The sequence below is a fragment of the Ophidiomyces ophidiicola genome, assembly GCF_022830035.1.
Source record: "Ophidiomyces ophidiicola strain CBS 122913 chromosome Unknown scaffold_2, whole genome shotgun sequence".
Classification (NCBI taxonomy): Eukaryota; Fungi; Ascomycota; class Eurotiomycetes; order Onygenales; family Onygenaceae; genus Ophidiomyces; species Ophidiomyces ophidiicola.
This window is the reverse complement of record NW_026054642.1, coordinates 340947-354167: the sequence shown is the minus strand read 5'-3', so window position 1 is coordinate 354167 and position 13221 is coordinate 340947. Positions and strand designations below refer to the sequence as shown.

At 48.7% G+C, this 13221-nt stretch overlaps 5 protein-coding genes across 5 annotated transcripts; 3 read left to right on the top strand and 2 right to left on the bottom strand.

Annotated features, from left to right (window-relative positions):
- Positions 1–630: 630 nt before the first annotated feature.
- AQY1 (Aquaporin-1) lies at positions 631–1505 on the bottom strand (the record flags this gene model as incomplete). Its single annotated transcript, XM_049249829.1, has 3 exons — positions 631–860; positions 910–1210; positions 1266–1505. 3 exons carry the CDS (start codon positions 1503–1505, stop codon positions 631–633), a joined length of 771 nt encoding a protein of 256 aa, XP_049110989.1.
- Positions 1506–2465: 960 nt separating this feature from the next.
- Positions 2466–3265, top strand: ndk1 (nucleoside diphosphate kinase Ndk1; the record flags this gene model as incomplete). The annotated part of the gene is made up of 7 exons (XM_049249828.1): positions 2466–2479; positions 2537–2567; positions 2646–2689; positions 2745–2848; positions 2901–2966; positions 3020–3084; positions 3134–3265. 7 exons carry the CDS (start codon positions 2466–2468, stop codon positions 3263–3265), a joined length of 456 nt encoding a protein of 151 aa, XP_049110988.1.
- A 1891-nt stretch (positions 3266–5156) lies between these two features.
- LOZ57_000729 (uncharacterized protein) lies at positions 5157–7022 on the top strand (the record flags this gene model as incomplete). The annotated part of the gene is made up of 1 exon (XM_049249827.1): positions 5157–7022. The coding sequence occupies one exon, from the start codon at positions 5157–5159 to the stop codon at positions 7020–7022; it is 1866 nt and encodes a 621-aa protein (XP_049110987.1).
- Positions 7023–7462: 440 nt separating this feature from the next.
- On the top strand, positions 7463–9652 carry MET12 (methylenetetrahydrofolate reductase 1; the record flags this gene model as incomplete). Its single annotated transcript, XM_049249826.1, has 2 exons — positions 7463–7549; positions 7619–9652. The coding sequence occupies 2 exons, from the start codon at positions 7463–7465 to the stop codon at positions 9650–9652; spliced, it is 2121 nt and encodes a 706-aa protein (XP_049110986.1).
- A 348-nt stretch (positions 9653–10000) lies between these two features.
- On the bottom strand, positions 10001–11496 carry LOZ57_000727 (uncharacterized protein; the record flags this gene model as incomplete). The annotated part of the gene is made up of 4 exons (XM_049249825.1): positions 10001–11029; positions 11079–11241; positions 11297–11412; positions 11467–11496. The coding sequence occupies 4 exons, from the start codon at positions 11494–11496 to the stop codon at positions 10001–10003; spliced, it is 1338 nt and encodes a 445-aa protein (XP_049110985.1).
- Positions 11497–13221: the final 1725 nt, after the last annotated feature.

The window sequence follows — 13221 nt, the reverse complement described above, 5'->3', positions numbered from 1 at the left end:
GATGCGAGGTTCTTCTCGACGCTCCTTCACCTCGTTTTTTTCTTTTTTTATGCCATTCTAGCCTGCCGAGGCATGTGAGGGGCAAGGCTGAAGCAGTGTTTGTATGAAGTGCATTTTTCCACCCGCCCTTAGCACGGCCCGTTCCTCGTTGACATATGGCCAAGTCACCTAAGTGCAGATTGGCTTGCAGAGGAACTTGTCCTTTTGCTTGTCACCAGATGGTTCCCTTCGTTTTGCAACGATTGCACGTTTCTGGTCAGACTTGTTCACGAGGTGCCAGACGTTGGGCGTTTCGTCGACGGATCAAGAACTTCCTTATTTATGCGCAAATAGATCCAGCTCGCTGGCGCTGAAGTTCATGGCGGGAGGTTAATTTTTCTTAATCATACTAAACAAAGAAATGTAACTGATTCGAGGGTTGTCTAATATGCCCTTGTATAAGTCCTTGGAGTACTTATACATACATTTAGTCACTCGCAGGTCGTATGAATATAAGAACGATATTTTCAATGGATTTTCGAAATCAGAGAGTAAGGGTAAGATCTAAGTGCCCCTAATCCGTGCACGGCTCGCTTCACCACCTTTTTGAACGACCATGAGCAATGAACCCTATCTGTTTGTAATATCCATCTATACCTTCGAATCGAAACCGTGGGAGTGATCCAAGCCATCTGAATCAGCTCCAGGATTACACGTTTCGTATTTCAGCATCTTCAAAGCATAGTAGAAGCCAGTAGCCGCCAGTGAGCCCATGGTCGGCCCAACCCAGTATATCCAATGGTAGGTGGCGAAGTCTCCTTGAACAAGATCGGGGCCAAATGCACGAGCCGGGCTTAGAGCCCCTCCACTATACCGGGCACCTATCACTTGTTTAGTATGGATATCATAGCTTGTTGTAGCAGTGCATACCAGCAATTTCGCAAATAAAAACAGCGATACCAACGACAAGAGGAACAAGATAAGTTGCTCTCTGTTTCTCCACAGCCAACATAAGAACTGCGAGCATCAGCTGAGCGGTCAACAAAGCTTCGATAAAAAGGCCTTGCACGATACTCGTGCCCTTTCCCAAACGCGCTTGGAACTTGACGGGGCTTGGGAAGAGTATAGACACAACCGCCGATGCAGCAACTCCGGCAAGAATATGAGCAAAGCTTGCCACTGCAGCTCGAGTAACAGAAATGGCACCGATTAGCCACAGAGATAGAGACGCCTAGTTAATCTGAGCCTCATAGAATGTTATTATTTGATAAGGGTGTTTGACATACGACAGGATTAAAGGCAGAACCGCTGACACGAAAAAAGATCCACGCATTCACGGTAACAGAAGCGGCAAACGCAGCTGCAATGTAAATCAGAACTTCAACACCGCCATCTTTTTGCTCGCTTGCAACCTGTGTGCCGGCAAATGCAGTGAATAGGAACATAAAGGTTCCCACAAATTCTCCAATAAAGGCAATTGAATGGTTACGAAGGGTGCTGGAAACATCACTGGATCCGAATAACATGGTGAGAGGATTTCAACAAACAGGCCTGAAATAACAAGAAAAAGAGTGCTGAACCAGCAGCAAAATTTAAGCAAGAACAAGAGTTTTTTTAAGTTTCAAGACCCTTGGGGGAGAATATGAGGAAGAAAAGAATTGTTTTCTCTGTCCCATGGTCCGCAAAGCATATAAATACAAATTCCAGCGGATAAAAGCTAGAAATTGGTATCCTTCGTGAATTGAGGCACCAAAGGTCTCAATGGCATTACTGGAGTCAAGATGTAGCATATGAGCTCCTCCAGAGGGACATAGCCCGCAGCACGTTGAGCAGGGAGGAGCAACGGCATCCCTGACAGAGTTTGCAGCGCGCTTTGACTTGCAACAAGCACGGGTAGAAAGGCCGTGTTTTCTAACCAAAGGGAAGATGCATTAGATAGGGTGAAGAAAAGTATCCCCTCGATGGAAGAATGGTGACGAGTTTGTCAGACAGGGGCCGCAAAGGGGATGCTTGGCAGGTGGTGCCCAGAAGGCCTCCGATGAGCTTGATTTCCGCCGGCCTGGCGGGCGTTTCGTGGTGGCCGCGCGCAGGCGGGCTGGATGAGGCCTGGACGCAGAGGGTTTCGTCGCGGGTGCTGTCGCGGTTTGGCGGGCGTTGCAGTGGGCTTGGCGGAGTCGACGCAAAGCACAGCGCCGACCAGCGCCCCGGCGGCCCGGGCGGCGTCTCACGCACAGTTGGCGCTTTGCATCGATGCAGCAAAGCGGCAGGAGGGACAGCAGAGTGCCCGTTGGCCTTGGGTTGGGGTCTGCGATGTGTGTGTGCTGGCGGGGTTGCTGAGCTGTTTGGCCGTGCGGTCCAAGGCGGAGCTAAAACCCGCCCACAAAATCTGCCCCTCAGCATCCTCGCCAAAACCCCCACCACAACGCTCTTCCAACCCCCCAAACATTCCACACGCAATCAATTAATCAACATCACTAGCTTCGATAATGGCTGAGCAGACGTGAGCATTCTTTGTCCCAAGATCCACTTCGTATTGTCTGACACCCAGCTCACATAGTTTCATTGCCATCAAGCCCGATGGCGTCCAGGTACGCGGGGCAAACTGCTGCTCAAACGCGTTCTTGTTTCCTCAGCGCCCCCAGAATACTGACGCCTCCTTTGATTAGCGTGGACTTGTTGGCCCCATCATCAGCAGATTTGAGAGCCGAGGGTGGGTAGACGTTGCTTGCGTGGAATCAGCCGCCGGCCGTTGACTTAATCGACAGATACAAACTCGTTGCCATCAAGCTTGTCACTCCTTCTCAGGAGCACTTGGAGAAGCATTATGCCGATCTCTCCTCGAAGCCGTTCTTCAAAGGCCTTGTTACCTGTCAGGCCCCCCCATCCCGCTCGCGCTTCGTCATGCTAACTGATTGCCGTAGACATGTTGAGCGGCCCTATCTGCGCTATGGTCTGGGAAGGCCGTGACGCTGTGAAGACTGGCCGAAGTAAGACTGTGGACGGGAGGCGAACCAACATTCACTAATCTGACTGCCTCTAGCCATCCTCGGTGCTACCAACCCCCTTCAGTCCGCCCCAGGCACCATCCGCGGAGATTATGCCATTGTTAGTGCAGCTTGACTCTGCGTATTGTCATTTGCTGACTGAGTTGTAGGATGTCGGCCGTAATGTCTGCCATGGATCTGATAGTGTCGAGAATGCCAAGAAGGAGATCGCCCTTTGGTTCAGCGAAGGCGAGCTTGTCCAGTACAAGCAAAGCCAGCATGACTGGATCTATGAGGCATAGGTTATGGAGAACATCAGCGTGGGCACCCATGTGATCGATTGAACCATGTCGAATTAGAATGATAGCTGGTTTTACCCCAGTAATGATCCAATTGCGAAAATCAAAAGCAAGCTTATTTTTTGCAATAACTGCCGGCATCCCCAAGTATCTCACGGCGTACTCCATACATATATGTTTCATATAGGTCGCTTTGGCGTTCTTCTTAAATACTCTAGTATGCGGGGCACGTTGCGCCCAATGGGCCCCAGAACACATCTCGCGAACCACGGAGTAGCTCCTAAACTGGCCACGATTCGTAGTGGCAGCAGAGCCTTCGTAATCGCATACGCAGTCGCAAATTCCAGTATTAAGCGGACTCCCTGTCTTGAATTTGGGTCTAAATCGGCGGCACTTTCGCCAACGCCATCATCAGTTGCTTTTTGCATCGGAATGTCATTTTTCACCCATCCTTTTTTGCGCAGCCACCGGCTGAATTTATTCACACCCTCATCAAATGCGTTGTTTGCTTCGCCCTGGTTCCCCAATGTTGGCAGCCATCCCCCGTAGTGAAATACCCCTACCAGACCGAACAACGGTACCACCGCAGTTATTTCGTGCAATATTAGAAAGGAAGTAATATGAGCGATAGGCGCCTTTAACAGCGGCGTAGTGTAGGGATGAAGGAAGCGAGGGAGGCGCCGGTGGAGAGCTTCGAGCCGGCTACGAGTCTGGGAATTGGACTGGGGCGCTGGTGCGGCGGAAAAGTAGCGGCTGGCAGATCGGGTAGGATGCCGAAGAACAGGGCGGATTCGGGAGAGAGAATTCATGGCTCAGCTAGTGAGATATATGTATGTAACCAACATGCACACGATCAACGCGGGCGGTGTGCTGCACATCCAATGCCCATCAATATGGGCCGCAGCCGGGTTGTAATAAAGATACCGTTGAGGAGTAGAGCGATGAGGGCCTTTGTCTGGTTAGCCAGGAGTGACGAAATTCTGATCGGTCCCGGCTCAGGTACGGAGGACAGGTCCGGTTATCTGGTCTTCTTCTGGTCTCAGCTGGTGTGGATACGAACGGGCGGAGAGAGATCCGCAAGATACTTAACTACCCTATAGGCCGCGAAGTGCCACAGCACATTCGCGGAACGGTTGATCGCCCGGGTTTAAACAAGGCAAAGGGAGTTCACCGTTGCTTGATGGCTGGCGCGCATGTGCTGCTCCAAGGAAATCCTGCTGGCTGTTTTTACATTTATGTCTAGCGTCGGCTTGGGTTTGCGGCCCGTTCTGCTTCTAGCCGCTGCCTGTTCGCCCAAACAACGACAACAATAATAACTACCAACCCAGACACAATCCTAGGGAATAACAGCGTCATTGCAGGTGCTACAGGGCTCTTTCACCATTGTTTTTTAGAGTGCTCCGTTCAACTGGAGGTCTTAGGGCCTTAGCCAGCCCTCTGTTTGGGTCTCTGCCTCCCTGATACCTTCAGCCTTGGTGGATTGATTGGCGTCACAGTGCGAAAGACCTATGGGTGACCATTGGCCTGATCAACAATGTGTACCAAAATGGGCTGCATACCCCGTATAGAGTGTGTTTTCAAGCTTCGAGCACCTGGAGGTTTGGTTGGTACGCTCGCTGGCTGCAGTGTTACGAGGGACTATTGCGCCTTTCGAAGGCTCATGAAGCTCTGAACAGACGCACTTCCTGTTGTTTTTTTCCGATCATACCAGGCTATTGGGGCCCTGTATTTAAACCATGGCCACTCTGTACAGTAGTGAGCCCCAGAGGTCTGGTTTAAGACCTTTCATCTTTCATTTTGCAACCCCCCATTTATTGATTCATAGCCACCCTAGATTTCTCTTGTTTTTTTTTTTTAACATATTCTATTCAGCTACTCTTTCTCATCTGTGACAATGAGAATCTGTCTATTACACTCTTCGTACAAAGGGTCTGACCACAAGCTCCAGGAGGTCGACACCCATTACCCTGATCCCGCCGTGTTTACCAAGCAGCACACCTTCGAGCATAGGTTTATAACGAAGAACAATGCAAACGCTGAGATAGATGCCGTCATTGCAGAGAACTTTGATTTTTACTTCAATTTCATGTGGGGTACTCACGAAGACAATGTGGCTGGTATCGATGCTAGTCGGTACTTTGAATCACTAAATCTGCCATCGGTGGGAATAAGAAGCTACGAACGCGAGCGTTCCAAGAACGATTTTTTTGCTGAAGCTAGGCGGCTAGGATACCCCCGTGTTCCTGGTACCGAAAGGTTTCCGATGTTTGTCAAACCCGCATTTGGTTGCTCGAGTCAGTTTATCGGAGCGCATTCAGTGTGCCACAATGCAGAAGAACTTGAACGGACCGTGGACCTGATGAACAATAAGATGCGTGACGTCCGTTTACGCCGAGCCGTTGGGTTGGGCCAGGACCCTGAACTCTATGCGGACACTCTCGAGAAAGCTGGACGGTACGCTGATGACATTGTGGTCCAAGAATACATCGAAGGCCATGACTATACAGTCACCGTGGTTGCCTTTGGCGAGACTCCGGTCCCACTCATCCCAGCACGTATCTCTCATATCCAAATCCCAGGAGATAAGCAATATCTTACTTTCGAAGCAAAATTCGACCCCGGGACCCATTACAAGCCACTTGAACAGAAAGAAAACACTGTTCTTTTTCAACATTTACAGCAAGTTGCCGTAGAAGCATTCAAAGCGAACCAAATGCATACAAACCTGATGGGCTGTGATGTCGACATCCGGGTTCGACCTGACGGACAAGCCTTTGTTATTGAGGTAAACCCCATGCCTATCGCTTTCACACCCCCAGGCGCACCATTCGAGGATGCGGACATAGACGACGAAATCCCTGGTGGATGTGCCGCGGCCGTCAACATTTTTGTCGCGAATTACTTCTTGAAAAACCCAGACAGACGGGCACAAGTGTCCAAAGTCGCAGGATCGTACGATGCAATGTCCCCAGTCTACGATGAAGACCACGGTCGATCAGACCTCTATCCAATTATAAAACAAATCGTTCAGCTTCTCAAACTTGAAGGAACTGTCCTTGACTTGGGCTGTGGAACTGGTGCCTTCGGAAGACTTCTCTCCGAGAAATGGACTTCTCAAGGAAGCGACCAATTCAACAGACTTTATGGGGTGGACATTTCAGCGGGGATGCTTGAAAAATGCCACAAAGGCGGCTGGTATCGAGCACTCTATCTTGAACCAATCCAGAGCGCTATCACCAAAATTGTCGGAGGCGTGGACCATATCGTAGCCATGTCAATGCTGCATCATTTAACACCAGAGGACGTGACTTTTGTTCTTGTCCGCTGTTTTCAGCTTGCTAAAAAAACCATTACTTTTACGATTGATGAGATTCCAGATGAATATAACGAGGCACTACTGAAGCGTGGTCTACCCCATATGCACTCCAACGACCATATCAAGAACGTGAAGTTACTAGGAGAACCCATGGGATGGCGAATTAGCTATCTTCGAAGACAACTAGGATGGAAATCCCCGGCGACCGGTGTTCGAGTCTTTATCACCATCTTTCATTTTGAGAGATTCGAGATGGATGAGCCCTTGGTAACAGTAGGGGAACTCGTTCGATACGGTGACATTGGGACAGTAGCAAATGGGCATTTGAAGGGGACAGAAGAAAATGGGGTCCGGGTCAATGGAGCAGGGCCTGTCGAAGCTGGAAAGGTTGTGAGCGTGCAGTTGAATGGAAATGGCATAGGGCTGGAGAATGGCGACGCTTAACCCTGCGTGACCTCGAACCTCTTATTAGGGATTAGTTATATAGGACACGTTCATAGTATTCAAGTGGGACTATGAAATTGACCAATCTAATATGCTCTGTGTAGTATGCTAATCTGTTTGTATGCATATGCAGTACGGAGTACATCCAAGCCATGGTTCAATCAGCAGCAACAAGGTATGACTACAGCATAGTTGCAACAAGGCTGAGAATCAACATTCAAGATCATTCAACTATCCTTCCCTTTGAGACTTCTTCACCCCTGTGTTGTCACTCACATGTTTAGCCGTCTTTGCTTTCCTCGTAGTTAGTTGATATTGAGTTTGCCTCTTTAGTTAGTTAACCCCGACAGCACTTTTACATTTCAAAGCATCTGACATCAATCCCACCCCTCACCAACAACGAGGTCAACTCTTGAAGGTATCGGGCAAAATTTGTGACAATGGAGAAAATCTCAGATAAGATTGCCTCTCTCCCAGAAGATGCAAACTATTTTTCTTTGGAGTTCTTCCCTCCAAAGACGCAGATGGTGGGCCCTTGAGGATCTCTTGCCATCGTGGCTCCCACACTGCTATCAAGCTAACTACCGTCTTTCTAGGGCTCATCGAATCTCCAAGCCCGATTAGAACGAATGTCCCAAGCCCTTCGACCACTTTTTGTGACCGTGACGTGGGGAGCTGGCGGTAGCACTGCTCGCAAGTCCCTCGAACTCGCCGAAATATGCCAAAGACAACTTGGTTTAACCACATGCCTACATCTGACTTGCACCAATATGAACAGAGCACTGATAGATGATGCACTGGATGAAGCAAAGGCATTGGGTATTAGAAATATATTAGCACTACGAGGAGACCCGCCGAGGAGTGACGAATATGACCTCGATGGGGAGGACGATAGCAATAAGGAGTTCATATACGCGATAGATCTGGTTCGATATATCCGTCAGAAACATGGGGACTATTTCTGCCTCGGTGTGGCAGCGTACCCAGAGGGTCATTCTGATGAATCCCATCCTGATTTACAGGATCCCCTCAGAGACTTACCGTACCTGATTGACAAAACTAAGGCAGGCGCTGATTTTATTATGACTCAATTAACATACGATCTAGAGGCGTACAGGAAGTTTGAAGATATGCTGCGCAACCATGAGTCTGGGGTATTCAAAACCATTCCGATTATTCCTGGCTTGATGCCAATTCAAAGCTATCAAAGACTAACCAGGATAACAAAACTCAGCCATGCACATGTGCCACCGGAGATTTTATCCCGGGTTAAAGAATGCAAAATGGACGATGACGCTGTGAAGAGAGTTGGCGTTGATGTTCTGAGTGAGTTGGTCGAAGGCATTAAGACATTGCCGTGCCCAGGCCGCCGCGGGTTCCATTTTTATACATTGAACCTGGAGAAATCTGTTTCGTTTATTTTGGAAAGATGCCACTTGATCCCACCTTCTTCTGAACCTCCTAGTGATTCGGAACTGGAAACAGCTGTTTATGCTTCCAGGAAACTACAAAATGGCATCACCACTGCATCTTCGAAAGCTGCACTTTTGTCCCGACACCGCGCTTCATCTATGAATTCGCAGCCTTATAATCGTGTGATTGTTGACCGCACAGATATGTCTTCTCAAAGTTCCACGACACATGAAACCTCCGCGCTTGGTGCCGGTATGCCAGCTCTTCATCCACCTTCTCGCAATACGGCCCTGAAGATCTCCGAGGGTCAGGGAGCTTTGGGTCGTGAAGCTACATGGGATGACTTTCCAAATGGTCGATGGGGTGATGCTCGCTCACCTGCCTTTGGCGAGATCGATGGATACGGCCCATCTTTACGCGTAACAGCAAGTGTTGCCCGGCGTCTATGGGGATTCCCTACTTCTTGCGAAGATATCACAGACATTTTCCGAAAGCATGTTTCCGGTGATCTCCATGCGGTCCCTTGGTCGGAGGGAGGAGCCGCAGAGGAAGCGGACAGCTTCAACCCGGAAACGGCCACGATCCGTCCTCAATTGCTCAAACTGGTCGAAAAACGGGGCTGGTGGACGCTCGCATCCCAACCTGCAGTCAATGGAGTTCGTAGTGACCATCAGACATTCGGATGGGGCCCTCCTGGCGAAGGATTCGTCTTTCAGAAAGCTTTTATTGAGTTCTTCTGTTCTACAAGTGATTACAATTCAATCGTGACACCATTACTTCAAGCCTATGGCCATGATGAATTTGCCTGGTTTGCCACCAACGCGGCGGGGGATTACGAATCATCTACATCTCCTGAAACCCCTGTTGCTACTGGTCCTGTTGACACTACTATCGATGATGCGTCTACTACAGGGAACGGCAGCGTTAGTGCTGTTACATGGGGTGTGTTCCGTGGAAAGGAGATTATTACACCCACAATCATCGAGGAAGTCAGTTTCCGGGCATGGGGAGAAGAAGCATTCCGGATCTGGGAAGAATGGAGGCGAATATTCGCTCGAGGTAGCCCAACAGAAAAGCTACTTAACCAAACAAAAAATGATGTATGGCTAGTGTGTGTAGTTGGGCAACGATTTGGAGCTGGGGTTGAGTCTGACAGTGCTGCTGATGAGGAAGGGAATCTTCTCTGGAACGTTTTAGCGGGTGATAATGTTCCCTGAGCTTTCAAGTTTTCCCCTAATCCCTCATTGAGAAGTAATTCTATCACTATGATTTGGACTTGAAGTACGGAGTACAGGGCCTTTTCAAGCTAACTTCTAAAAGGTGAATCGGGACTGCTAGATTTTGAACTATTACGATTTATAGTACAGAGTAACATCGCCACTGGTGGTTTCTCTGATATAAATGCACAGTTTGAACAAAGTCCTAAGAGAATTTTGAATTTTCCTGTCACCTGGATTAGAAAGGTTTTATCGACCAATATGGCAACAATCCTGTTTGCTATTTGATTTGAATTAATACCAAGGAAATACAAGACTTCTTTTCAAACTCCCTGAGACTCGGGCTCATTAGCAAATATATCGAAACATAGGAGCTTTGTCGGCATTTTCGGTTGTGTCGACTGGCATATTTGGACACGGGTTGCCATGCTTCTGGTCCCGGTGTGCGTTTTCAAGCTTATAATACACTGAGAGGATTATAGACACGAGACAACTAAGGCAGAGAGATGAAATGGCAATAACATATCCGCGGATAAATCTCGGTCCTTCGTGTGCTGGAAAGCTCTTGATTGCAAGAATGCTCCAGCAGTGACCCGCAACAACAAGGATACAAACTGCGGCTATCTTCTTCGACTCCGCTCCAGAGTTGTCCGTTGCCCATTGCAAGGACAATGGTATACAAGGAAAGATACCGGAAACAAATAAGTAAATACCGGCCAGTGCGATTTTTGGATTTTCTCTCCCGGAATAGCAGAATATAAGGAACACGCCTACAATAGAAAGTGCGGTAGAGCCAATAAGAAAGGGGCCGCGGAGTCTTAGAGAGCCCGAAAACCAACTGATGGCGAGCATCATAATCCAGGCAACGAGGTACGGGCCAATTGTCATATATTGAGCTTGGGAGTTAGTATATCCAAGAGACCTGATGATATTGGGCAAAAAGGTAGAGACAATTGCAAGGCCGGCATCTTGCCCCATTTTAACCAGCGCACAGGAATGTACTTTCCAGTCCATAAAGGCTGCTAGCACATGTCGCTTCACTAGGATATTGTGACCTTCGCTTGCTTGCCCCCGGTTCATGCGCTCGATAGCGAGTGCTCGTTCTTCTTCATTTTTGAAAAATTTCGAAGTTTCTGGTCGGTCTGGCAAGAAGAAAAGGATAACGAATGCAAATACCACGGTAGGCAAACCCTCAATCATGAAAAGAACACGCCAATGCCCGATACCGGTATTAATCAGCGAGATTCCGTAGCCGATGAGACCACCAAATGCGCCGGAGAGAGCAGCCATTCCGATAAAAATCGCGGTACGAAATGCAATTTCACTCCGCGTGTACCAAAGAGTGAAATAGAAAACCGCCCCGGGTGCAAATCCCGCCTAGATCAAATAAGCCAATGAAAGTCACGGCCAAAATTAGATTCCTTACTTCAAAGAGCCCTATTAAAAACCTCGAGGCGGCAAGGCCATGAAAATCGAAGGCCCCAGCAGCTGCAGATGCAGCAATCCCCCACCCTAGAGTACACACAAACATAAATCTGGACGGACGGAATTTCTTGCCGTAGAGTGTAAAAGGAATTGCAAATATGACGCTGAGGGGGTCAGTGTTAAATGCCATGAGCTGACGAAAGCCGATTATAAACTGACTATCCAAAGTAAAATACACTCGCTGCCCAGCCATAATCATCATCATTTCCGTTTAGAACATCTTCGACGATACCCTGCAACTTCGCGTTGCCTAAATTGCTCCGGTCTAGATAAGCCTGGTTTAGATGAGTTAGTATGATAATAAATAGAGAACGTGACTTGTTACAAACCAGTAGGTAGAGCGCAACCATCTGCGGCATGATGATCATGTCTTGCCTGTAGACAAGCTTCCTATTCAAATTTTGTGGGCGTTAGATATGAATCCTAGCCTCTTGGAGGCACGGCACGCGGAAGCCTAGGCGGTTTGTACAAATATATGGATGAACGAGTACCTTTCAATGTCGGCCCTACGGTGTTCAGCGGAATAACTGTGCATGGCATGAAAAATGCCCTCCCCCAGTGAAGCCCTTGGAAACTCGATATCATTGATCATATCATGATTTCCCAAAGATTGGGGCCTTTCTCTTAGGGAATACATCGTTTTCAGCGCAGGGTCCGAAGCGCTAGAACTGACAAGCAGTATGTCCTGCTACCTCTTTATAAATTTGCATGCCACTGACCCATGGATAAAGACAGCATATTTGACAATTATTTCGCGTCAAATTGTGTGCGCAAACCGACATTTGAAACGAAAATTGTTGGGAGGACCTTCAATGGGCCAGCAGAGCGATGCAGCACGGTTGACGATCGGCTGCATCAAGGACAGCACGACTTGTGAAACTCAAAGGGAATCGACCAGCTGATTGGCTGAATCAGGGCCGGTATTGGGGTCCGGTACGGAGTGACTACTCCGTACTCCGCACATCATCTAGAATTAGAGCGACAGTCGTCGAACTGTGCAACTATCGAGGTTGTTCGCACAAAAATGGCAATGATCAAAGGGAAGATTATCCTGAGTGCACGCTGAAGATAATGAATACGATGGAGGCCCACCGCTTTGAAGCACACAGCAAAACGGAGCGCGTTCTAACCCGACGATCGAAGGCGTACACGGAGTAGAGGGAGGGGCTGGAAGTTGGTGTGTCGATCCCGAAGGGCACTGAAAGCGTCAACCCCGGAAAACCAACCCACCTTTTTGAAACAATCACCCGAACCCTGCGAGACAGAGCTGTCATATTTTTGTTAGTAACAGCTTGGGAGTTCAGATAAGATTAAGTGCAGTAGTCAGAGCGGCAAAGCCGAAGGCGGAATGACACCTATGTGGAGATGCCAGGGGCTGGCCATTAAGGCGGAGGTGGCGATGCCATGGCTTCGTATGGGTATTTTGTGTGATTCCATAGTTGACTAGTTAGTTAGTTAGACTGGTAGGCTTGCACGCCAGCCTGTTCTTCGGTGAAAGCTCTTTGCAATGTCCACGCCGTCCAGCGCGCTATTTTGATTGTCTTCCTCAGCCGGGGCTGCGGCTTAAATTTAAGTATGAAATCAAGCCGAATGACGTAGTTAAGCCGCGCCAACCCGTTTGGGAACCTGGTACTCCGTACGGAGTACTTCATCGCGAATTCACCGCATCCCGCCTACACACACGCTCAGCTCACCTACCCACACGCTTCTTGGCCACAGCCGTTCCTTTTTTTAGGGTTCTACCAGGGCTATCGGAGCGTGTATAAACGACCAGCGTGCCGTGGCTCCATTGGCCGGTACGGTGTATTAATAATAATTTATAATTACAGAGTGCTGGTATGAGCCTTTCCAGAGCTCCAACAATAGTCACGGCGAGCTAAGTATCAAATTGTTGTGAGACCGAATACTGGCAAGCTTGTTTATCTGTCTCCAGTCCCCCGGCAGACGAAGCCTCGTATTTCACATGGCGAATTTACAAGCCCTATCTTTACCCCTCAGCAAGGACAGACTTCCGTCCACCGGTTCCAACCTCAATCACCGATGTCTTGCCTAATTGATCAAATTTCCGCGTGGCTCCGTTGACC